Genomic DNA, 27,020 nt, shown 5'->3' with positions numbered 1-27,020 from the left:
ACAAATCACTTGGGCTGTTTACTTCCTTGAGAACTGCAAACTGCTTAGATGAAAATGCAGCACAAAGCCAGGTAACAAGTTGGAACAGGCCCCAGAAAATGCGCCATGGGAATAAGCCTATCTCAAACTTCAGCAGTTTTCTGGGTAATGCATCCAGGCCAAGCAATTATTCTTATTTCCACTCCCCCCACCTATTCAGATAATCACTTCATCTCCTTAAGCAGGAAACCAAACAAAACAAAAACCACCCCTGAATTAAAATCTTATTTTCTTAGACCAGTGATCCTTGCAGCCTTGTCTGTTTCATGTTGCTCTGGAGATTCCAAAGACCACAATGAGCTTCACACAGCCTTTTGAACATGGTGTGGCCTAAGCCACCTAAAGTGTTGCTTAAGGAAGATCTAGGTGCACTGAGATCTGCTGCTTGGGGAAGTCTAGGGCTCTGAGGGGAAGGAGAGAGTCCGTTTACAGCTTGGGACAATGGAGAGAAAAATATACAACTCGGGGGAATTATGGATCAGAAGGAGTTCCTGCCTGTTTGGGGCTGGTCATGGGAACAATCAGCTCCTGCAATAACCACACCAGTCTACATCCCAGGAACTGATGTCTGCAAAGGCACCGAGAGCCAAGACGCACAGGCCAAGGCTGTGTTCACAAAGGATCCAGTGTGCGCTCGGGGATCTGTGCTTCCAAGTTTCCCACAAGCCGCACAACCACCACAGCTCCCTTCTCTGCATCTCAAACTGCAGGAAGGACGGAGGCAGCAGGGAGCCTAAAAGCTCCTCTTATCTCAAGGCCAGGCACAGATGGGTACCTGCGCCTCATCCAGCCCCCAGTCAGGAGAGTCTTAGGAGCCCTGCCACTTTGTGGCATGCCTGGAAATTGCTATATGGCCAACAAAGGTGCTGAAGTTCCAATACTTTGGCCACCTGATATGAAGAGCCGACTCACTGGAAAAGGTCCTGATTCTGGGAAAGACTGAGGGCAGGAGGAGAAGGGGCAACAGAGGATAAGATGGTTGGATGGCATCACTGACTCAATGGACATGAGTTTGAGCAAACTCTGGGAAAGAGTGAAGGACAGGGAAGCCTGGTGTACTGCAGTCTATGAGGTCATAAAGAGCAGACACGACTGAGCAACTGAACAGTAACAATAACAACAAAGGTGTGTGGTCAAACTGGTTGCTTTCTACAGCTGCTACCATCTTTCAAAGGTTTGCTTTTCAAGATCTGGGTAAGCATCAGAATCACCTGGGAAGCTTCTGAAAACAGTCCCCACTCAGATCTGCCAAACAGGCTTTCCACGGAGGGACCTGGGGACAGATCAGCCTAAACGCACCCTCCCTGTGCACTTTAACATCCACTCGAGCACGGAGATCCCTGAGTACATGTGCTACACACAACTCTTCCCTTCCTGTGTTTGTGAAGTGCGTTCACCTTTTCGGGCCTTTCTGCTTTTCCCTCGTCGCTGCCTTGGCTGTAACATGACTTGTCCAGTGGGATAGGTTTGCTCTCAGCGGAGCTCAGCAGTCTTCTCTCTCACCGTGAATTTCCAGCCTATAAAACACCAAGTACGGAGCAGCCACCCCAAGGATCCTGGCGGCTCTGACACTTTACACTACCATGCACCAGAAGCTACATCTTTGAGTTCCGTGCTTTCTTCCCTGGGGCCCTTCTGGCTAGTCTTTGCACTGACATTCCACCACTTCATCAACTCCCTGGGGACAGGCGATCTTTTATGGCAGTTGGTTTGTGCCTTCCAAGCTTAACCAAACAGAAAATGAAAAATCTACTTAGTTGTTAGGGCTTCCCTGGTGGCTCAGCTGGTAAAGAATCTGCCTGCAAAGCGGGAGACCTGGGTTTGATCCCTGAGTTGGGCAGATTCCCTGGAGAAGGGAATGGCTACCCACTCCAGCATTCTGGCCTGAAGAATTGCATGGCCTCTATAGTCCATGGGCTGGAGAAGGCAATGGCAACCCACTCCAGTACTCTTGCCTGGAAAATCCCATGGATGGAGGGGCCTGGTAGGCTGCCGTCCATGGGGTCGCTGGGAGTCGGATACGACTGAGCGACTTCACTTTCACTTACAGTCCATGGGTCGCAAAGAGTCAGACATGGCTGAGTGACTTTCACATACACACTCAATTGTTAATGAGGTGGTTCCAGAGATATCCTACTTTAAGGAAAGGTACATTGTTCTCCCAATGCTATACTTGGAAAAAAACAATTTCTGTATCACTGATATTTGTATCCCAGATGGAAACTCCCATAAGGGAGAGAGGCAGACACAAAGAGTAAATGCCTACTAGGTACCAAATCTATTTAAAACTCATGGTGTGCTGGGCAGGACGGGCAAGTCAACAGAAGGTAACCAAGTCTTACGGTGAGGAGCATGTAGCGGCATTAAGGAAGGAGAGAGGGAACAACCATCCACCAGCCTGCCCACCTGTCCAAACACCCATCCACAATACGAACTGAGTCGACGGTGAATAAACCTGGCATGAGCCCTGTCCCGTGGATCCTCCATTCATGGGAGAGAATGATATTAAACGAGCAGTCTCATGCATACATATGTCTTTACAATCTGTGGTCATGAAGGAAAATATAGTATGTATTACAGGCATGAAGGACATTTGCATCCAGGAAAACTTCCTGGAGGAGGTGAGTCCTGAAGTTAGGTAAGTAGACAGTGGAAGCCTAAGGAGAAGGAGACTGTTCCTGACCCAGGGGCAGACAGAGGACTTCTCTGAGCAGTGGCTGCTACTGCCCTGCGCTCAAGGGACACGAGACTCAGCACCAGAGCCCACCGCTGGACATCTGAGCAGCCCGTCTAAAAATCCTTCACCTCAAGGCTTTAGCAAAAAACAGTTGCTCCCCTTACAAAACGCTCAGGGACATGGCTGATTCCTGTTGGTGTATGGCAGAAGTCAACACAGTATTGTAAACCAATTATCTTTCAATTAAAAATAAATAAATTTTAGAAAAAGGTACCCCCCTCCAAAAAAAAAAAAAAAAAGCTCAAGGAGCCCTGAGCCAGTGTCTCTCAGCATTAATAGTTTCACTCTGTGAAGATCTGATTTTTCAGGCAGACCCTGGGACCTTCCTGCTTTAATACTAATCGCACGTTTACACACACTGTTCACTGTCCCTTGCATTTGCCTCTAAGTTTGATTCCCCAGAATGGTCTAGCTCAGGCCCCAAACATCAGGCAGTCCCACTCTCTGACTCCAACAGAAGTGGCACTTTCACACACTTCAGTGAAACACTCAAGAGCCAATTTATCATTCAATGCAAATAAAACCCAACAGCACCTCTCCTTTTTCTCCATATACAGATTAATATATTATTATATATATATATATAGGCCCCCCCTCCTCCCCAAGGATGCTGCTTTTTCCAAAAGACTGATTCAGTTTCTCACACCTCAGGGCTAAGCCATCAACAAACAAAGAATCAAACACCCACATCAGACTTACAGAACCATAAGATCCAGTTTGGCTCGCCTTTGCTTTTGAGAGACGAACTCCTTTATTCCTTCTTTAACCTTAATAAACCCAAAGGTTCTCCAGGATTTTCCAAACCGGGGATTCCAAAAACGTTAGAACTGATTCCCTTCATGCCAAAGGAAGCCGGATACAGGTCTGCTGGTTGATGTGCTAAACAAATCTTCCCAGCAGAGCTCCAACAGTTGCAGATTTGGCAGCAACAATCATTACTTCCATTTTCATTTTTGTTTGTTAAAAATATAAAAAGGGTAAGACAGGTTCCTAATCACTTAAAAGGAGGGATCACTCATTCCACACACTGTTATGTTAAAACCCTTTTTCTACTCTTCATTTTAAAAATAGCCACTCTCTCAGAAGGCCAGATACATATTTTTCCTTAAAAATCGTATTTTAAAAAAGATGAACTGGATGCAAACTATTATATATAGGATGGACAAACAACAAATTGCTACTGTAAAGCTTAAGAAACTATATTCAATATCCTGTGGTAAACCATAATGGAAAAGAATATGAAAAATATATGTATAACTGACTTTTGCTGTAAAGCAGAAATTAACCCAATGTTGTAAATCAACCATGTGAAAGTGTTAGTCAATCAGTCGTGTCTGACTCTCTGCGATCGCATGGACTGTAGTGCTCCAGGTTCCTCTGTGCATGGGATTCCCCAGGTAAGAATACTGGAGCAGGTTGCCATGCCCTGCTCTAGGAATGAGGTATACCTGACTTCAAAAGTTTATAAATTTAAATATTTTCTTTCTCCTCTCAAAGAGACTGGGCTTCCCTGGTGGCTCAGACAGTAAAAAATCTGCCTGCAATGTGGGAGACCTGGGTTTGACCCCTGGGATGGGAAGATTCCTTGGGATGGGAAGACCCCCAAAGAGATATGTAGGAACAAATAATTAGAAAACAGCCAATGCTAAATGCCAGGGGAACAGGGAGTAACAGGTTTGGGAGTGTGCCAGGGAGGGTTGTATGTGTGCAGAGGCATTGTATTGTGTGTGTGTGTGTGTGTGTGTGTGTTTAGGTCTGCCAGGAGCACAGACAGAAGGAAAGGAAGTATAGGCAGGCTGGATCTGACGGCTTCACGTTAAGCAGTTGTGATTTTAAAGTCAGTGTGACGGAGACACCTTGAAGGACTTTAAAGCGAGCGACATGGCCAGCCTCTCATTTAAAAATTACCATCATCTGGCAGAAGACAAAGCAGAGAAGAAGGACTTGAGAAAGAATGACCGATCGGGTGGATCAGGACCACAGTTAGTACAGGGGAGGGGACTAGACTTGGCTATTTCTGAGATCAACCTGGAGGTTTTTAAGATCAGATGTGGTGCAGGGAGGGGAGGGAGGACCCCCTCAATGAAGTCAGACCCCACTGAGATGGTGACAATTATGCAAATGACTGTGGGATTTCACTGTCCCATCCCAGTTCTCTTTTTGCTGCCTTTACTCCTCACACTTGATACTCACCATATGGTTCTATTCTGAGCATGCATATGGCTCTATTCTAAGCATGGCGAGAGCTTTTTGAAGGGAAAATCTCATGGCTGTTTATTGCAGCCATGAAAAATAGATCACAGGGATGCTCATGGCAGACCCTGAGCGTTTGTATTACATTTGCTCCATTTAAGTGCTTGGGGCATCCACGACTTAGAGGTGCAGGAAGAGTCAAAGTCAGAGTCGAACTTGGCAGCAGGTTTCATCATTATCATCACGGAAGTAAAAGGCTTTGTGATTTAGTTGATTAAAACAGTACCAAGTTTCTTTCATCTAAGTGGTTCACCGGTGTTTAAGGATCATAAAACAGCCTTGGATCATAAACATAAAACTAAAAAATAATTATCCCCCTCCCCGCCTCAGTAGCTCAGCACCTTGAGAAGGCCCAGCAGGAGATTCTGGGAAGACTGTGAAGTTGCGAAAATGTCATGTGCTTACTTCCTGGCCCTGCAGGACTCTGTCTCATACCCAGGTCATCTGGCTTGAAACCAGAGCTCAAGGGAGTGGCTGACAGACGGTGGGCATTCAGGCAAGGATGACAAGCCAGGGAAGAAGGCTGGTGTCGCTTCTCTGTGATGTTTTGTGAGGGGTGTGGACAGAAGGTGAGGTGAGGTGAGGGGTGTCTGGAGCACAAAGAAGGCAGAACTAACAGTCAAGGAAGGTCAGTGCCGGTTTCCCCACCGACGATAAGGGGTTCGGGATTTGCATTTGCGAGCTGGAGGTGACGTGACGGAGAAAACTGTACCCAGAAGTACAGCTCTGAAACATGCGTACTTGTGGGGGACTACTGCTCAGTCATCTGTTTCTTCTTAAAAGCAACCTAAAGCTTCCCAAATAAAGTGTGTTAGCACCGAACACACTGAAAGTCCTTTGGCAAAACTGCAGTAACAAGCATACACAACAAATATATACAACAAGATGTGATTAATTTGTAAACTTTTCAGATAATGTTATTGGCAATGACAGGCCCCAGGCACTGCTAGAAATGTAAATTAGCATAACCTCTCTGGAGAAAACTTTTAACTATGCAATTCTACTGCTACAAGCCATTGAAGCAAATAAGAAAACGAGAAATGTGCAGAGGGCTACATGGACAATCATGTTCCATGAAGAATTCTTTATGATTTTAAAAATAAAATACACATGTGATAGATGTAAATGGAATTTTTGGTAGAAAATTAGTAAAATAAATTATGGCATATCCATGTTATAAAATGTTAGCCATTATAAATCATGCTTTGGGGAGATGTTTATGATTCTATCATTAAGACCACAGCAAGCTTCATAAGTTGTTAATATAAGGTCAGTTAAAAATATATATGTGCTTAAAATCAACTTGAAAAGCATAGTAAAATGTTAAATCCTACTATCTTTCAATAGAACGATTGTGGGTGATTTGTATTTTATTTGTGAGGTTTTCTTGGGGATGGGGGGACCAAAAACCACTTATATAGTAGAAACATTACTCTTGAAATTAGAACAACTCATTTAACCCATAAATTATGGGTTATATTATACATATATATTACATAAATTGTTATTTAGTTGCTAAGTTGCGTCCGACTCTCTTGTAACCCCGTGGACTGTAGCCCACCAGGCTCCTCTGTCCATAGGATTATTTCAGCAAGAATACTGGAGAGGGTTGCCATTTCCATCTCCAGGGGATCTTCCTGACCCAGGGATCGAACCTGCATCTCTTGCTTGGCGGGCAGATTCCTTACCATTGAGCCACCAGGGAAGTCTATATTACATAAATACATTTTATAAAAAGCATTATAATTTATAAAACTACAATAAGTCTAAGTTATAATTTAAATAAATGTATGTAACATGTAATACATTTAATATACGTCATGGCTAATGTTTAGAGCAGTATTTAGTGTAAAAAAATTCTAGACAAATAATTCCTTGGATTTTTGGGCAAGAGATTATGAATTATGAAATTTTAAAACATGTGATTATAACCTCTCCACAGACTATTGAGCCACATACTTGCCCTGGCCCTTATCAGAGGAGGTGCGGGTGTGCTGCAGACTTTTCCTCTCTTTACACCCTGAGCTTACTCGACTCCCCACTGAGAGCTGGCTGAGTTGGGCAGGGCGGTGGGATCGAGCCCTCCAGATTGTGGGCGTGTGAGGGGAAAAACTGTGGGCTGGAGAGCCATGTCTGGTTAGAAAGGTGGGACTTCAGAGTCAGGCTGGAGTTGAACAGTTTACGGCGGGACTGCACACACTCCGTACGCCTTCTGTGTGGAGGGTGACTGCTGTGCCAACAGCGAATGGACAGTGCTGGGGCTGGGGAGATCACAGGAGGATGGGCAGGCTCAGAAAGATCCTGGCCTTGAAGGGTGGGCACACAATAGCAGGAGAAGAGACACAGGATATTCAGACAGTTCCAGGCTTATCCAGAGAGCCATCTGTCTCTGTAAGTCACCACTGTAGGGGCTGAAATGTTGATATCAGCCCTTTGAGGCTGCTAGGATATGGTCAGCTATGAGCCAGGGGCATAACCATAATGTTTGTGGTGGATAAACCTAGTTAGATTTTGTTGTCATTTTTTCATTAGTTTTAAATGAATGCTTGTCCTGTTGTTTGTTTTTAAATGTATTAAGTTATTTATAACCCAGCACCAGATGTACTGGCTAAATTCAAGGGATTCACTGGGAACCCAAACCAGACATCATGTTCCCACATCGCATGGAGTTCACAGTTAGATGGGAGAAACAGATTTTAATCAAATAAGCACAAATCTAAATGTGACAAGTAGTTCACGGGAAAGCCACATGGTCCTGGTATGAGAGCTAAGAGATTTATTATAGATAGGATATATTCTGGAGGGTTTCCCAGGTGTAAGTGGTAAAGAAATCTACCTGCCAACGCATGAGATGTAAGACATATAGGTTTGATCCCTGGGTCAGGGAGAAGAGAAGGAAATGGCAATCCACTCCAGTATTCTTGCCTGGAGAATCCCATGGACAGGGGAGCCTGGCAGGCTACAGTCCATGGGGTCACAAAGAGATGGACATGATTGAGTGACTGACTAACACACACACACACACACACACACACACCCCCGAAACACACACCTTCTTCAAGATGTTTTCCTTTGTTTACTGGAAAGTTGTCTTAATGTACTGATTTTGTTAGAACAAAATTTACTGCCATCTTCCAGAAAACTGTCCTCATAAACACAAAAGCCTATGGTATTTATGATGTAAGTGGTGCTCCTTTAGATGTGGTACCTTTGTGCAGTCCACAATCTGCACAACCATAGTTTAGTTGCCCTGGAACTCTAGTGATAAAAAAGAAAAGGAAAAAGTAACTTTTTCTTTCTTAAATTATCGTATTATAATATAAATAGTTGTATAGATGTGAGAGTTGAACCATAAAAAAGGCTGAGTGCTGAAGAACTGATGCTTTCAAACTATGGTGCTGGAGAAGACTCTTGAGAATCCCTTGGACTGCAAGGAGATCAAACCAGTCAATCCTAAAGGAAATCAATTGTGAATATTGATTGGAAGGACTGATGATAAACTGAAGCTCCAATACTTTGGCCACCTGATGTAAAGAGCCAACTCATTGGAAAAGACTCTGATGCTGGGAAAGACAGGAGGCAGGAGAAGAAGGGGACAACAGAGGATGAGATGGTTGAATGGCATCACTGACTCAATGGACATGAAGTGAAGTGAAAGTTGCTCAGTCGTGTCCGACCCTTGGCGACTGTATATTCCATGGGATTCTCTAGGCCAGAATACTAGAATACTGGAGTGGGTGGCCATTCCCTTCTCTGGGGGATTTCCCCAACTCAGGGATCGAACCCAGGTCTCCCGCACTGCAAGCAGACTCTTTATCAGCTGAGCCACCAGGGAAGCCCGATGGACATGAGTCTGAGCAAACTCCAGGAGATGGCGAAGGACAGGGAAACCTGGTATTCTGTAGTTCATGGGGTCGCAAAGAGTCAGACACAACTGAGTTACTAAGCAACAACAATTATATAAATGGGAGAAGAGATACATTTTGTGTTGCTGTCTTCTAAGGCCTAATTACAGACAGGACTAACTTCCCAATGCTTATCATGCTGCCAAGGCTCAGTGCTACTGGGAAAGAGTAAGAGATCCAAATGGCAGAAAGAAGGGACCCTCCCCAGGCCTGGATGGATGGGAACGACAGCTAACAAGGTTTTATACTAAATATGGGCTATCTGTAAGATGTGGGAAACGAAGAGGAGACCACAGAGCTGCGCTGCAACCACAGTTAACCACAGCCCTCCCGACTCTGCCAGACCACATGGCGGGGGCGAGGGGCAGCACACGAGGGCATGAAGGGCCACAGGCTGTGTGAGGAAGAGCCACGAGCCAAGCGCAAAGTCCTCATTTCATTAAAACTGGGAGATACATCCATGCAAGTTCGCCTGAATGGGTGCTGTGTTACTTTAACATTCCACTTGCAACCAGACATCTCTCCATCTAAGCTCAACTTCACAAGCAATAATTTTCAAATACTGTATCAAGAAATAGCAATAAAATCCTTGGCATATTATTAGACACCCTAGAAGTTGATACATGCACTGAACTCAGTACCAATTGCTCTCTTATGTCCAGGGGTATGGTGCCAATTGTTTTTTCTTAAACGTGAAGTATTACCTTCATAGATTTTTCTGGATGATTCTAACAAAAAAAAATAAATAAATAAAAAGATGCACTGTGGTTCTCTCCCATCCTGGTCTGGACCATAATGTCTATCTCAAGCTTTTATCTCTGGCCCTGGTACCCAAGTCTTTGGCAGAACATCATCCCAGCAGAGCATCCCGGCAGAGCACAGGCGCACTTACTGCTCTCTGGATGGAAGATGAGCCGGTGCCTTCGTCCTCGTCTGGCTCCTGGTCTTCGTTGTCGGTCCAAGAGGACACGTCCTCTGTGGAGCTGGTCAGGTCAGGCAGACTCTTAGATGTCAGCCTCAGGAGGTCCTCGGCAGAGTTCTCCTGCGGGGAAACAATGAGACGCCTGTGAATTACCCTGCGATATCAAGGTCAAGGAAACATAGTGGAGTCAACCGTGGGTGGCCACGTGTTCCCAGTCCAACAACTACATGGAGTATATGTTCACATTTCCAGGTGTGCGAGGCAAATGCACATGTCCGGGGTACAGATCCAATTTAAACCTTGAGTTTTTTTTTCCCTTGATGAATCAGTGTTTCTTAGGTGAATGTTTCTATGAGTAATCTAAGCTCCCTGAACTTAAGATCCTTCGATTCCCCCCCATCCCACCCCCCCACCGCCGTCTTACTTTCAGGATGTAATTTAAACTCCCTCATTGGCAGGCCAACATCAGAGATTTGGCCTCTGCCCAGCTCTCCAAACTCACCTGCCTCCATTCTCCCCTCTAAGCCTCCCTTCCATTCAAGCCACCCTGACTTTCAAACACGCCAGGCTCTCCCAGCCATGCTTCCTCTTTCACCAGCAGCTCCCCTGCCTAGACCACTCTTCTTCTCAAGACTAAGACCTCTTGAGGCAAAGCTTGAGCATCCTCTCTGGCAAGCCTTCCTGGAGTCCCACATTTCTCCTCTCATGTCCTCTACGTTTACTGCCTCACTGTGGGTATATAACTTATTCGTCTATCTCGCTTTTTGTCTGAGAGTTCCCCAAACCATGTCTACTCAGCGCTGTGTCTCTAGGTCGAGCTCAGAGCTCAAACATCCACTATATTCTCCTCTCGCTCACTGCTCATCTCACAAGCCCCTGTTGGTTAGAAAGATTAGATCATTTACTGAATCGCAATGAGAGTAGAGACCGATAATGTCTGCCATGAAAGCAGTCCTTGAACAACTTTTAAAGGACAACAGAAACCCATGGAATCGCATTCTATTAAGATTAGACTCCAAAGGGGGCTTCATTAACAGAGCCCTTCCTTCCTAGACACAGATAAAGTCAGAATGGGTGTGCGGTGCAGGCGAGATCCATGAGGCCGGGTGACAATCTCAAGGACAAATGAGGCACGCACGGGCGCTGAGAGCTCTCCTGGGGAAGGACATGGCACGTGAGGCCAGGGACCAGGGCTACAGGGCTGATCTGAGGCCAGAATGAAAGAGTAACACGCCCTCTCCTCTTGTTGCCACACCAGCGATTTCTACCAGGAAGGAAACATGTGCAAAGTTTTGATCATCATATTCCTTGGGGGATGATGGAAAATAGAACAACAAAGAATACCCAGCTTATAAAAGGGACTTACAAACTACCAGTGAGCTGGCACCTGGTGAGATTGATGTTTGTTCCTAGTTCGACGTGGATTCCACTCCTGCAAGGTACCTGAACCTCACTCATCTTAGATCAGTAATTTGTGACTACCATACTTTCAGACCTTGCCCAAGGAAAGGAAAAAGAGTTATTTGCGACAAAGTGAGCTGAATCCTCTTCTGTGATGTCAATTCTGCTCAACTATTAATAGCAGAAAGCTTAAAAGAGTGAAAGTTCCAACTGCTGAGTAAATTTCACAACAGCCACAAGATAGAATACGCCACTGTCATTAAAAATGCTGATCCAGAAATACATTTCCTGATATGGAAAGAGCTCTTTTGGCGGGTTGCTGCTGCTAAGTTGCTTCAGTTGTGTCCGACTCTGTACGACCCCATAGACAGCAGCCCACCAGGCTCCCCCGTCCCTGGGATTCTCCAGGCAAGAACACTGGAGTGGGTTGCCATTTTTTAGCGGGTTACTTAGTGAAAAAGCAGGTTAAAAATAATATGTAAGAACCATATTAATAACAGATGTAACAATAACCTGGATACAATATGAAAACCATAAAGACACATTTCTGCAAGTGCTCACTGTGACCAACTACATTGTTTAGAGATCTTTATCCTTCATTTGATCTTCCTAATATCCCATGAAGCAGTTATTGATTCTCACCGCACAAGTGAGATTTTGAAAGAAGCAGCAACTTGCTCAAGACACACAGCTTTTAAAGGGCTGTGCTGCCCGAATCCTGGTGGGACTGTCTCCAGGTACAGTCAGTCTCCTTGTGTTTGATTCAATTTAAAAGGAAACGTGTTCCTGTCTGGAAGGAAACACCAGTTAGTGGATGGTACCATGGGCGATATTAGACATTTTATCATGTTTTTCTTCTCTATCCTTTTTTTTCTGGGTTTTCTACATTAGATACAATGAATACATATTTCTTGTAAATAAAAACCAAGAGTGAAACAAAAAAGAGAAGTGCATAAGAGAAATCCGTGTTGCTATGCATGTACTTCCAGGAATATTAAGATGAACTAGGGCATTCCGAGTTTATTCATTCAGCAAAAACTTTCTAAGCTCCTCTCATACACAAATGACATACGGTGCGGAAACACGAGACATCCCTTCCAGAAGACAGTAACAGTGATATTTCTAAAACAATGCCGGTTAAGTTTTGTCACGAGGTGATGCTTATCTGCAACAATAATTTAGATTTTTTTATTATTCCTTATATGTGACAAGTCAAAAGTTTTTTATTCTTTTCTCTTTGAATGTAAAGGCAGAACTGAAGTCTGTAGATGACTTGTTCTTTGGGATAAAGAAGAGGAACAGAAGTCAAGCAGTGCCTAACAATCAGGTGCTTCTTCTCCATGGATGAGCACCTTGGACGGAGCAGAGTAAGTTAAGGAGCAAACAGCTGGCAGCTGCTGCAGTAGCGTATTTGGCTTAGTTGTAGGCGAAGCAAATGGGAAGGAGGAGAAAGCTCTGAGGGCTGGTCAGCCTTAGGGCCGTAGCTCTGGACAGATGGCCAAGAGCCAACAGACTGAAAACCAGAATGGACGCCTGTTTCTCAGCTCTGGACACTGCTCAGCCCTACGAAGACCTCAGCAAGCATCCCAAAGTGTCACAGCCTCTGGCAGGAACACATGACCTTGTTCTAACACCACGGGCTCTGGATTCCTTTATATCTTACGTGACTGAGGGGTAGCATGAAGCTCTGACGGCCAGCGGACCCAGGATGAAAGCTCCTTCTGCCACCCACCACCTGCATGACCTCTGGACAGATGAACTGATCGCTTAGATTTTAATCTCATCTTCTGAATAAGAAGAACTAATGGCTCTCTCACGGGATTCACTTTAAGAATTAAATGAGTTGCCAGTCCAGGTTCAATGCATGATGCTGGATGCTTGGGGCTGGTGCACTGGGACGGCCCAGAGGGATGGTATGGGGAGGGAGGAGGGAGGAGGGTTCGGGATGGGGAACACATGTATACCTGTGGCGGATTCATTTTGATATTTGGCAAAACTAATACAATTATGTAAAGTTTAAAAATAAAATAAAATTGGAAGAATTAAAAAAAAAAAAAGAATTAAATGAGACAGTAGGTATAAAGCGCCTGGCGCCCAGTGGTAGCCAGTACGTTAGTGTCTTTCTTCCTTTAAGTTGATGAGCGATGTCTGTTTTCAAAAATCTCACATGTGCCCCTTAATCACTAGGTTTTACCCACGAGGGGTCGTTTTTTGTATTTTCTTTGTGTCGTTTATGTATAATGACTGGCATAGAAGAGATTTCTTTCCCACTTTCCAAACTAGTAGGAGAAAGAAGTCAGTCCAGAAATAAAGGTCTGGTGGACATGCTTTAATGCCTGTGCAGAGACCCCTGCGGGGTTAAGGTGCAAGCTTGGGGAGGTGGGGTGTGTGTGTGTAAGAACCAATAAGGCTTTTCAAATTCCCACCACATCTGGTCAAATGGGGAATTTGTTTCAGCCTTTCCCTCCTTGTGGGATCCACCAGGCTGACCGAGAGCATCCCTGGCTTTGCTCCTGCCCCACCCCTAGGAAGAGGATGCCCACGGCACCTCTGGGAGGTGAAGATGGGGTGTATGAATGGAGAAGGTCTCAATTCCTGCCTCCAGGGCTTCAGCATCAGCTCTTCCTGCCAAGTCTTTGCCAAGCTCTGAATTCTGGTTGGAAGCAGGATTTGGGGTACATGGTATAAAGGAGAAAGTGAAAGTTGCTCAGTCGTGTCTGACTCTTTGGGACTCCATGGACTATACAGTTCATGGAATTCTCCAGCTAGAATACTGGAGTGGGTAGCTGTTCCCCTCTCCAGGGGATCTTCCTAACCCAGGAATCAAACCCAGGTCTCCTGCATTGCAGGTGGATTCTTTACCAGTTGAGCCACCAGCGAAGCATAAAGGGGGAAAGTAGATTTTTCAGATGACTCAAAATACTCACCTATTTATTAAACCTAGGAGGTGCTAGTGGTAAAGAATCTGCCTGCCAATGCAGGAGACACAAGAGACACAGTTGGAAAGATCCCCTGAGGAGGTAACGGCAACCCACTTCAGTATTCTTGCCTGAGAAATCTCATGGACAGGGGAGCGTGGCAGGCTACAGTCCATGGGGTTGCAGAGTCAGACGTGATTGAGCACACAAAATCTAAGAAGGAAAATAAATAAAAACCTGTGGATGCAGGGTTCAAAAGTAACATCAAGGATAACTGGGGGAAATCAGCCATCCTGGTGAGAGCTATTGCTGGGAAGGGTTAAGGACGGGGTGGCTCACACCAGTGCTCCCCTGCGTTGGATCCAGGATGAACTGGAAAGAAGCCCCGTGACTCCACTGCACTAGCCCCCAAGTCCTGAGGGCTCTCCCCTGGGCTCATGGATGTCACTATCTCATCAGACAATGGAGCAGAACCCAGACAGCCCTTGTTCCTCCCCTGGTCCCGCAGCCGCGGTATCCCACTGCCTCTCTGCAGCGTTCTAAGGCTGGCGAGACCCTGGAGAGAGATGGGGGTCCCATATCTCAGCACTAGTTTCACATGCTCTGGTGGGTGGGGGTGAAAGGAGCCCCAGCCTGAGGCCTCGTGAAGAAGAGCTGGCATCCAGACAGAGGGCATGGCCAGACTGGGCGTCACAGCAAGAGTGAGGGTCCCGGCACTGCCAGCTGCATCAAGGCCCCCTCGGAAGCTCTGTCTCGCCGGGTCATTTGTAAAATTGAGGAGGATGGGAGGGGGCGTAGCCGGACAAGCAAGGTTCACAAGGCTTCCTCCAGCACCGAGGCTGTGTGCTGCTGGGGATCAGAGCCCGGGCCTGCAGCCTGCCCATGCCGTCCCAACCTCCTTCCTGCAGGTCCGAGAAGGTGTGCATCTCCAGAGGCGCGTCACCTCCCTCCCGCCCCTGCTTCCACATCTCCTCCTTGGTTTCCCCTTGGGCCAGTTGCTACTCTCTCTATCCTGGCTTTTCTCCCATTCATCCCTTTTCTTTAGTCCTTTTGTTGCTTTTTAATCTCCTAGATAAACCTATCGTGAAAGTCTCTCAGTCATGTCCAACTCTTTGCATCCTAGTCCATGGAATTCTCCAGGCCAGAATGCTGGAGTGGGTAGCTGCTCCCTTCTCCAGGGGATCTTCCCAACCCAGGGATCGAACCCTGGTCTCCCGCTTTGCAGGCGGATTCTTTACCAGCTGAGCTACCAGAGAAGCCCAGATATACCTATAAAGACTCTTAAAGGATGGCAAGATGATTAAATGCCCTTAAGCTCAGGGCCCCTTGTGGGCTTGCACTGCAGAATCACGGCTATTTGCCTGGCCCAAGCAAAGGGGAGTACGCATGTGTTAGGGGGCAGGGGTGAGGGGGTTCATGCGGAGGGCTCACAACCAAATCTACCACTGCCATTCAAAATATTTCACAAAACAAACAAATCCACCTACCTTGCTGGCCACCACCAGCTGAACCACTCCAGTGGCTGAGCGAAGAATGGCCACAGCTTCCTCGTGGGAGAGCCCGACTAGTAAGTGACCATTGATTACCAGCAGCTCATCTCCTAAGGATAGTCTGCCATCCCTGAGGAAATGGAGACGGGAAAAAAAAAAAAAAAATCCCTCGTCAAGATGTTCTAGGCTTGGGAAGGGCCATCTTCCTGGAGTTGGGGAGGGTTGTCAGAAGGGGACAGTCCAAAATGGGCTACAGAGGAGTATGGAAGATGGGGACGGCTGGGGTGGGACCGCTCATCCTTCTGTCAGGGTCCAGATGCCCAGTTAGCAGAGACTAGGAGCTTTATGATTTCAGATGGTCCCTTAGTTATAGGCACGATCATAAGTTACCACCATATCCTACATCAATGTCAATGAAACACCTCCCATGCAGGTGGAGACATGATGGAGAGGAATCGAGACCCCAAATCTTTAGGATACTTAAGTCTTTCTTTTCTCAGTCCTACCTGCCATCCTGCCCTTGTGACTGAGTCATCAGCTGAGTCTCTGAGCTGAGCCCCAGAAGAAAAAGGTATCCGCAGCTCACCAGGAATCCTTCCCTAACACCCGTCCCTCTCTCCCCAGGTGACACACTGTTGCCAGGATTTCCTCTGTGGCACCTGAGACCCTGAACCGCATGTGTCTGTAACCCCTGTGCCCAAGAGTCATGGGGCCTTGAGGGTCAAGTCTCAAACTGCCCCCTTCCTCCTTGTGTCTCTGCCGCCAAGCTCCATAAGCAGGTGGATGAACGGAAAAATGAACAAAGAAACTGCCTAAGTTACTGCTGTTGCAGGGAACAGACCCGGTGTACATCACAGGCATGCAAATGTGTTCTCTTTGTTTCCTTTAAATTAAGTGAAGGACTTGGAGCTTCCTTCCTACTGGGCTGGAAGGAGGTCCAGTCACCACGGGGTCTGCCTGCCCTACAGAGGTTTGGGGACAGACGGTTACAGAGCACCAGGCAGGCCTTGTCAGTCATAGGAGGTCAACAGTTCTGTGGGTGCCAACTGAGCCTCCAATGGCCTGGTCTCCCATGATCCCAAAGCAGCCAGAGGCTCTTCATCCCCACTGCTAAATATGAGATGGGAAATTGAGTGAAGTTGAGAGTCCCAAAGCCCAGGTCCCACCATCCCCTCTGGAGGCTTTGCATCAGCACCCAGGATTCAAGGGTGGCACTCACGCTTGTCTCTCACACAGATTCACCCCAGTGTTTTTCTCTTCAGTCTGTAGACTCTCTCCTCCTTGCTTGCTTTCAATAAATTAACCAACTTCCCTCTCCTCCTCTCCCTCACCATTTTCTCTCTCTGTCCTCTAGGGCATGTATCATTATCTTTTCTATGAATTTAGGCTTTAACAGAAGACAGGAAGCATGAGAGATTGCTGACAATCTCTGCTTTCTGTCCTTCAAAAATCCCTAAAGCAGAGAAATGCTAAGTATCACAGTAGATGCTTGGGATGGAAAGAGAAGAGAAAGAGGGAAACCATGGTGAATAAGCACACTGGAAGCTCAAGGAGGCATGAGGGCAAGCTCTCTGAAGGAGAGGCATTCAGGAATACTGGAGAACACAGTGGTCAGGGCCAGTGTCCTTGGGTTTACTTATCCACACCACCATCAAGCCATCCACATCTCTGTTCCTCTTATTTTCCTCTTTGATCCCATCTTTCTCAGCTCCAGTTATTACCTAGAATGCCCCACATGTGAATTAGACACCCAGACACATACACACATACAGGCTAGGGGTGTAAGAAAACGGTGAGACCCGTTAAAAAATGGCTCACTTGAAAAATGGATAAGAACAGTTCTATTTAAGCTCAGCTCTGGGCACAGGAATTTCCTAATTGCCAACTTTCCAAAGACCTAGGAGTAATGGGGAAATGGCTATCTGATGCAAATTCTTTAAAGCAGCTATCCTTTGGGAAGTGTGATGATGCTCTTCTGGATATGAACTACCTAAGGTCTTAAACCTTCAGTAATTACCGCCACCCAAATAAGTGACACCTGCAGTTAATCTCTTCTCTACTCAGGCTAACAGATCATATTTTCTAGTTATGGGACCGATGAGCGTTGAAAACCTTGATAATCAGTGCACTGGTCCTCTCCTCGGTATTCTATTCTTCAGACCAAATATGTCAAGCTCCTTCAACTTCGCCTAATGAGATATGTTTCTGAGAGCCCCCAAGGTCTTGGGCAGGCCATTACTGCTCTGGTTTGCCATTTCCCTTTCAGCATCAGGGTACCTGGGCTGAATACTAATTCCAGACCAGCATCACCTCCCTCATCAGTGAAATTCCACCTTTACCCACTTATTCTATACAGATGGGCATCCAACATACAAATACACCCCATGGTGCTTTGCAAATAGTAGATGCCCTATGTATATAGGAGCAATCAGCCCCAAAGTAGGAGCATACCTTCCATCTGGGGACGGCTACCTCCCTCTGACTCAATATGGACTTCTTTGACGTGCCTCTGCCTAAGCACCACCCATCTTCCTACTTCAGATGACTGTTGAGTTAAAAAAGTAGCTTTGGAGTGTGAATGGTTTTCAGGTCACAAGGAGAAAACTCACATTGATTTTTCTCCCTCCACATCTGCATGACCAAGACACACGTGTTTACATGTGTATCAGATCTTGACAGCCATGACGTGGCAGGTGAACCGTGGTCACGTTTGAACCCCATCACTTTCCCGAGTCGTCAGCCACAGTGACCATGTGAAGGATGTGGTGTTCCACCAAGTGGTAGCTCTGGATAAGGAATCACGTGTCACCAGCATCCTCAGACTCAGGATAACTTTCACTTGACACTCAAAGTGAATGGATTAGAAAGGAATCTAATCCCTCCTTCGTGCAGTGGCCCCACCCATTAGCCACTTCCTGTGCTCAGAAGGGTATTTAATTAGAACTGCTAGTGCCTGATTTCCTGCCATGCTCCAGCACCTTCCTTGTAAGCTGTAATCACCAGGCCTTTGACTACCCCCCCAGCACCCAGGGGCAGGGGAGGGGAGGACCAGGAAGCAGAGAAAGGGGAGAGTTATCCAGTCACCTGTGAGCGGCACCGCCTTCCTTCACTTGGGTGACAACGATAGCGTGAGGTGAGCGCTTTGATCCTCGGCCTCCACTAACCTGAATTCCCAGCCCATCCGATTCTTTAAGCAGCTCCATCTTCCATATCCGGCCGACTTCCTCCTTGGAAGAAAAAGTGAGCACACCGTGAAGCATCTGGACAGACACGCACCATTCTCACAGGAGGGGCAGCTGGAGGTCTGGCCGAGTCCCATCGCTTGTTGACCGACACTGCAGAGGCCCACTGATGAGAAAACTCTACGGGCTGGACCAAAGTCTCGGGCAGCAGTCAGTGCTGCCCAATCCAGTTCTCATGACGGCAGGAGTGTTCTGTGTCTGCATCATCTAACAGGAGAGCCGCCAGCCACAGGTGGCTGTCGAATGCCTGAAATGTGGCTGCTGGCAACGGAGACCCTGAATGTTTCATTTCATTTTAATTAAATTGAATGAGCCACCTGGGGCCAGTGGAGATGACTTTGGAAAGCACGGCAAAGGTGATGTGTGAATTCCCTGACCAGGATCCTGTTAAGTAAAGCTCTTCTGCCTGAAACCCAGATACCACTACATGAGTAAACACTGGCTGTGTCTGGGTTCCGTTTATTTACTACACCTACTAATTAATAAAGGGAAATGAAAGGAAGACAGAGCCAGGAGACTCTAGTTTGATCCAATCAACTAGTTTAAGCCAAGCTCAACCACTTAGTACTTATGAAAATCAATTGAGGCCTCAAAACCTCAATATCCCTGCCTTTAAAGTAGGGATGATTAGTAAAACTTCCAAGTCTGGTTGTTAGGATTAAATGAGACAGGAAGCAGGCAGCAATGCTCCTGACATCTAGTAAAATACATAATAAATGTTAATCAGTAACCATATGTGACTTACACTCGCATAAATGTTAAAAACGTCACACTGAATTGAATCTTAAATTTCCCGACAACATGTGAATGAGATCTTGGAGAAATCAAAATAGGAAATTCACTGGTGTACTTGTTATCAACATACATTGGTCAACACGCTCTTTAAAAACATTTAAAAATGCTACAACAACTATAAAAATCTACCCTTTCTATTTCACTTATTTTTTGGCTGTGGGGGGTCTTGGTTCCCTGACCAGGGATTGAACCCACACCCCCAGCACTGGATGCATGGAGTCTTAACCACTGGACTGCCAGGAATTTCCCCAAATCAATCATTTTTAAAAACTAATAGAGGTCTCTAGGGCTTCCCTGGTGGCTCAGTGGTAAAGAATCTGCCTGCCATGCAGGACACTTTGCAGGAGATGAGGGTTCGGTCCCTGGGTCAGGAAGATCCCCTGGAGAAGGAAATGGCAACCCACTCCTGTATTCTTGCCTAGAGAATCCCATGGACAGAGGAGCCTGGCGGGCTACAGTCTATGGGGTCACAAAAGTGTTGGATGTGACTGAATGACTAGACAACAAAAAAATGGTCTCTAAGTCCTCTGAACTGCCTTGGTTCATTCTCCTTTTGACTCTGTATTCCATTCCAAGGACACAAAGATACTCCACTGCAAAACACCGGAGTTCCCTCAGACACTTGGCTATTCAGACAAATGAAAGCAAAAGCTTCCAAAGTGGTTTATCTGGGAGTCTGACTTTAGGCTCATCCCAAAGTCCTTTTTAGCTCTACGTATATAGGTAGGGGTCCCAACGCATTCCTCAATTTATAGAGTAAAAACCATCTGCTTTCTCCATTCACCACGAAGGTCCAATGGAACTGCTAAGGCCCAATACAAAGCAATCATCTCCCCCAAAACAGGCAACCTGCCCATTCAAGCTGTTTGCAAAAGAGAAAAAATGTGAGGCATTTAGAAAATCCGAAGTGCATACTGTCAGAAACGAAAATGAAGCTTTAGGCAACAGTAAAAAAAACAGATGTGGAATGGTCACTGATGCGCAGCAACAGGAATGTCTAGGGAAATTATCAGCAGACAGAGACTTGTTGGGTCCTACTCGTTTCCAAGCCCAGGGCTGCTCACAGGGCCCCCACAATTCCAGCAACACACGGTGATGCCAGCTGTCTCCTCCATCCACTGACCACAAGTCCATGAAGCCTGTCTGGCCAAATGTAACTTCAGAAGTCACTGGCTTACCACAGTAGTTCATGAACTTGTCAACAAGCCCTACATCATCCCATCGTCTCACTTTGGACTCCCTGGGTTTTGGTTTGTTGCCTCTGACCTCTGGAACACCTTTCCTTCCCATTCAGGAACAGCCTTCCTGCCTTCAGAGTCTCTCACAGCTTCACTCCTTCCATGAAGCCATCCTTGAGAATTACCCCGAGACAGCAACTTTCAATACTTCCAGTACATGAGACTATATGCCAGGTGGAGAACCAAAGAGAACACATGCAGGGGTGTGCTGATTGGCTGTTGTCTTGCCGAGCTGAGCATCCTGCATTTACACACAGGCCAGTCCTGTGGCTGCCTCCCTGGGCCTCACAGAGCAGGTAAGAAATGAGCACAGATGGTGGCCTGACTTTTTTTATCCCCTTGGAAGATATCCCATGGTTCCTGGTGTCCTGAAGATGTGGGGCAGTGTTCCTCTCTTCCCCAGTACAGAAAAGCTGTGGAACTCTTTCCCAAGAACAACAGGGACCACTATTAGAGCCCAGATACAAGAAAATCCCTTTAGTTTTAGCCCAAATTAGTAGAAACCTATCCATCCCTATAACTAATTACACCATCATTTTCTCCCATCCTACCCTCCTTTGGCTAAACAGAAGACGTTAGGTATGGTTCATAGAGGATGTGACAATACTGGATACAGTTCTAATTCTTAAATGCTTTTAGAAATAGGACTTGTGACCAGGAACATGCAAAACTATGATCATGGGGAAAGGATGGCCTAAATGTTTACCCTGACAGAGGAGTTAAAGACAGCATTCATGGAGAACACCCACAAACCCACTCCACACCCCTGGCCCAAGATGCACACAACCAGTTAAAAACAAAACAAAACCACATATCTAAAATAAATGGCTTCAGAGGGGGACTTCCCTGAAGGTCCAGTGGTCATGGTTTCATCTTCCAATGCGGCAGATGTGGGTTTGATTCCTGGTCAGGGAGCTAAGATCCAACATGCCTCTTGGCCAAAAAAACAAAGCATAAAACTGAAGCAGTATTGTAACAAATTCAATAAAGATTTTAAGAATGGTCCACGGCCACAGGGGGCAGGAATATACAGTGGAGAAAAGATAGCCTCTTCAATAAGTGGTGCTGGGAAAACTGAACAGCTACATATAAAAGAATGAAAATAGAACACCTCCTAACACCATACACAAAAATGAACTCAGATGGATTAAAGACATAAATGTAAGGCCAGAAAACTCATAGAGGAAAACATAGGCAGTACACTCCTTGACATAAATCACAGCAAGATTCTCTATGACCCACCTCTTAGAGCAATGGAAATAAAAACAAAAATAAACAAGTGGGACCTAATTAAACTTAAAAGCTTTTGCACAGCAAAGGAAACTATAAACAAGATGAAAAGACAACCCTTAGAATGGGGAAAAAATAATTGCAAATGAAACAATTGACAAAGGCTTAATCTCCAAAACACATAAGCAGCTCAGGCAGCTCAATACTAGAAAAACAAACAACCCAGTCAAAAAGCGGGAGGAAGACCTAAACAGACTTTTCTCCAAAGAGACGTACAGATGGCCAACAAAAACAAGAAAAGATACTCAACATCATTCATTATTAGAGAAATGCAAATCAAAACTGCAATGAGTTAGTAGTTCACACCAGTCAGAATGGCCATCATCAAAAAGTCTATAAACAATAAATGTTGGAGAGGGTGTGGAGAAAAAGGAATCTTCTTGCACTCTTGGTGGGAATGCAAATTGATACAGCCACTGTGGAGAACAGTATGGAGATTCCTTAAAAAAACTAGGAATAAAACTACCATATGACCCAGTAATCCTGCTACTGGGCATAAACTCTGAGAAAACCATAAATGAAAAAGACACATATACCCCAATGTTAATAGCAGCACTATTTACAACAGCTAGGACATAGAAGCAACCCACATGTCCACTGGCAGATGAATGGAAAAAGAAGTTGTGGTACCTATATACAATGGAGTATTACTCAGTCATAAAAAGGAACACATTTGAGTCAGCTTTAGTGAGGTGAATGAACCTAGAGCCTGTTATACAGAGTGAAGAAAGTCAGAAAGAGAAAAACCAATTTCATATATTAACGCATATATATGGAATCTAGAAAAATGGTACTGACGAACCTATTTGCAGGGCGGGAAGAGGGATGTAGACATAAAAAACAGACTTTGGCCACATGGAGGAGGGGGAGGGTGGGACAAGTAGAGAGAGTAGACGCATATGTACTATCATGCATAAACTAGCTAGCCAGTGGGAAGCTGCTGCAGGGCACAGAGAGCTCAACCTAGTGCTCTGTGGCAACCAAGATGGGGGAAGGGGGGGCGTGGGGAGGAGGTTCAGGAGGGAGGGGACATATGTGTACTTGCGGCTCATTTGCATTGTTCTATGGTGGAGGCCAACACAATATTGTAAAGCAACTACAATAAATTAATTAAAAATTTAAAATAAAGAGAATGGTCCTCATCAAAAAAATCTGAAAAAGCTTCAGAGGGCAGAAATGACCAATCTATAATAAAGCCCCTAATTATACTAGTCCAGAAACAGATCTCCTTCCTCACTTTTATCCAATAAGATGATTCCCCTGCCATAACAGACAGTAGGAACTAAAAGGGGAGAATTCAAAGAAAATGATGCACGTTTCCTCACCATGGAATTTCTTGATCTTCTAATGAAGGGGTTCCGAGGAATACAAAGGAAGTCAGAAGCAGGAAGCGGCAGATGCTATCAGTCTTAATTGTGCAACTGTCGCATTAAATCTAGCTGCCTACAGATGAAAGCAGTGTTCAGTTAAAAATAAAATCAGTTCTAAAGTGTATTAGTCTAAAGCTGGAACTAGCCAAAACCCAACGGGCCAACTTAAATACAATAGTATCAAGTATATTGCCAACTGTCTTCTTACAATTCCACTTAGGTATCTTCTACACACACCAATAGAGTCTCTTCTCTTCCTGGCTTTGCCATCTCAATGGGAACAGCAACATCATCGGTTCAAGCTCAAGAGGATATGCAAACCAAAAACCCAAGGACTGTCTTTGATTCATCCTTCTATTCCCTGTACTTAAACCATAAGTGAGATCCGAAGGCTCTATTCGCAAAGCAGATCCACATCCATCTCACCTCGGCTCGTCTTCTCTGCTACCACCCTCATGAGTCACCAGCATTTTTAGCTTGGGTTATCATAGTCTCTGATCTGGTCTCCATTTATAAGTTTTACCTCTCACAAGCCACTATTCTCCATTACGCATTTAGGATAAACTTTAAAGAAAAACATCATGATGCATTTAACTTAAACCTTCTGATAGCTCCCTAGATATAGAATAAGGTCCACACTCTTTGCAATGGTAAACACGAACTTTTGTAATCTTGTCTCTTTCACATCACCTCCTAGTCCTCTCCCTATCACTCACTATGCTGCAGTCTCTGCTACGAGAATATTCTATCATTCCTGTCTTATGGCATCTTCAGATGTTAGTTTCTCACCAGAAACATTCTGCCCCCAGATTCTGCAGGGCTGCTCTCCTCCTGACAGTCTTCAGCTGAAACATGGCCTTTTTAATAAGGTCTTCGCTGACACCCATTATCAATTGGGCCCCCGCCCATGTCACTGCTGGGACATCTTTTACTTCACTCTGTTTTATTTCATTTATTGTACTTGTGGTCAGCATCTAACACTCTGGTTTTTTTTATCTATTTATTGCTTGTGGCCCCTTATTTGTGATAAATGCCTTAAGATAGGAACCTTGTCTCTCATTTACCAATGGATTTTCCAGCAGCTAGAAAAGTGCCTAGCACATCACAATACTGCATAAATGTCACTGAATGAACAAACAGAGAATGTTTACCATAATCTTAGGGGTCTTCAAAGTTATCGCGACTGACATTAAGAAGTTCGCCAAGATGGGAGACCTGCACGTTTGCCAGTATTCAGAGTGTGAACACAGATCCAGTTGTAGAGATGACAGAGTTCTGAAGCAGACCCTGTCTAGACAGATGGCTTGGGCTTTTGCTTCCTTCTACGTTGGCTGAAAGGGCAATGAGACTTTGTCAGTCTGTTGAGAAAAAGCCAAACCACGTAAAATTGGATGCTATGGACGTCTGTATTAATGTTGGAGTGCTACCCTTTCCTATAAACCGCCAATTACTGTGTGAGCTCACACATGCGTCTCTCCACGAAGGCAAACAGAGGGATTTATTTACCAAAAACAGGGGTAGTATATTAAAGGGAGTTGCCACAGCAGCATTTAAATGACCTCATCTGCTGGAACCCAAAATAAAATGTTACAACAGCATCTTTGCCCCAAATGTGAGAAGACACATCATCCAACCAGAATTTCACTGCAGTAAATGCTCTAGCTTCAACTGAAAGCTTATTTTTGAGATTGTTTGCTTATCCCTTCTTACTTAGAATGATCAGTAAGAAATGAAGAAACATGTGATCATAATGTCAGAGTTGAAATTCCTCCGTCAGACCAAAAAGCTCAGCTTGGAGGTAAGAAAACAAGCTCAGAGAGAGGACATGGCAGCCTGAAGGCCACAGAGCTGGGGGTGGAAGAACCAGGGCTGGAATTGGTGTCCCGTCTCTCAGGCTTGGGGCTCTCCTGTGCCTTCATTATAAGCATCTACGGAGCACCTACAGGTGCAATGCACTGAACTGGGGCAGAGGTGGCAAAGGCTCAGAGACAAGAGCGAGCGTGGCATTTTGAAAACACGAATTCAGCCCAAATCAGGGAGAAAGACAGCAGTGAGAATCAGATGATGAAGGGCCTTCCTTATGTGCTATGTCAAGCTGAGGTGTTCGGGGGTTACCCCAAAGGCAAGTGGACCACCAAATGGTTTCAGCTGCTGTGTGCATGGTAAGATGGCTCTTTAGAAAAGTCCCTCTGACCGCACTGGGACAGTTGATGATGGGATGGAAATGGCAGCAGTGCAGACTACTGTGACCACAGGTGAGAGACGACAGCAGCCTGGCCCGGAACCAAAGCTGCAGGATGGGGCGCAGAGCAGTGGAGAGGGTGGACATCCCCAAGGGAGCAGGAGCAGCCCAGGGTCAGGGACTGACTGGACTTGGTGTAAGGGAGAGGGCAGTTGTTGTCGTGAAGGCGTGTCCAACTCTTGTGACCCTATGGACGATGGCCCACCAGGCTCCTCTGTCTATGGGATTTCCCAGGCAAGAAACTGGAGTGGGTTTCCATTTTCTTCTTTGAGAAAAGGCAACATTCCAGCTAACTCCACAATGCCAACTGTCCCAATCTGGCTGGGTGAAGGTGTTTCCCAGGATATGGACTTGCCAGTGAAAAACCAGGAAAGTTCTGCACAACCCAGGGCAAGTGGTCACTAGCTGAATCTCAGGTTTCTGGCTCAGGCAACTCTGTGGATGCTAAGACCTGAAACGTTAGAATGGGCGTGGTGGTGCAGGAAAGCCATACATCCAGTTTCAGGCACGATGTGAAATATCAGAGACGGAGACATCCTGAAGATGGCTGGTAAAAAGCTGAGGGCTCTGAAGAGAGGGAAGGCAGATGTGAACTTAGAGACATTACCATGTGAAGTATGTATGTTCACCCCATGACTGTGGGGTCTTCCTAGAAGAGGACCATTCTCCCGCTGCCTCTGCCAGATGCAAACATCAGGGACCACCCAGGAGATGTCCTCAGTGTTGACTCTCCTCCTGAGTTTCACACACTTTCTTGCAGATTTAGAGCTCTGGCAGCCTTTTTGAGGTCTCTGCTGAACCACTTATAGGAAAGAGGTCTGGCACGGTACAGGGTGGATTTCTGGGTACCAGGCTAAGACTGCAAACGGATGCATAAACACATATGCCAGCTGTCAATAAGCTCTCCTGACTGAAATTTTTTTCATTGTTACGTGACTAAGTTTGGTTGCATTCATTTTTACCATGCAGCATTACAAAAATACACAGTGTACATGTCACCTTGGGTGAGTAATGAGCTTTACTAGACAAGAGAGTAAGGAAGTCTGAATTCATTTCTAAAATTGCATATCTATATCCTAAGAGATTCCTGGGCTTTTGAAGATGGGCCCAACTTGTGTATTTTTAAAAATTCATCTGTTTGCATGTATATCATTCTGTGTTAATATTTTATATAAACA

General features: G+C 45.6%; 1 protein-coding gene across 18 annotated transcripts in view; it reads right to left on the bottom strand.

Annotated features, from left to right (window-relative positions):
- Window positions 1-27,020, bottom strand: part of PDZD2 (PDZ domain containing 2) — a 404,529-nt gene that overhangs the window by 72,575 nt on the left and 304,934 nt on the right. For 11 of the 18 annotated variants that reach the window (XM_086361282.1, XM_086361285.1, XM_086361283.1 and 8 more), the window contains 3 exons: window positions 18,750-18,892; window positions 15,663-15,795; window positions 9,827-9,976 (listed from right to left, as the gene is read on the bottom strand). In XM_086361282.1, the coding sequence (XP_086217408.1) occupies window positions 9,827-9,976; window positions 15,663-15,795; window positions 18,750-18,892 (426 nt within the window). Of the gene's footprint in view, window positions 1-9,826; window positions 9,977-15,662; window positions 15,796-18,749; window positions 18,893-27,020 lie in introns of those variants that run through there. The other 7 variants (XM_086361287.1, XM_086361297.1, XM_086361295.1 and 4 more) reach the window with 4 other exon arrangements.

This window comes from Bos grunniens, chromosome 20 (assembly GCF_055505025.1).
Source record: "Bos grunniens cultivar Pamir isolate PY7600 chromosome 20, Bosgru_T2T1.0, whole genome shotgun sequence".
NCBI classification, from domain to species: Eukaryota; Metazoa; Chordata; class Mammalia; order Artiodactyla; family Bovidae; genus Bos; species Bos grunniens.
Note: the sequence above shows the minus strand (reverse complement) of the source record. Positions and strands in the feature narration are given on the sequence as shown.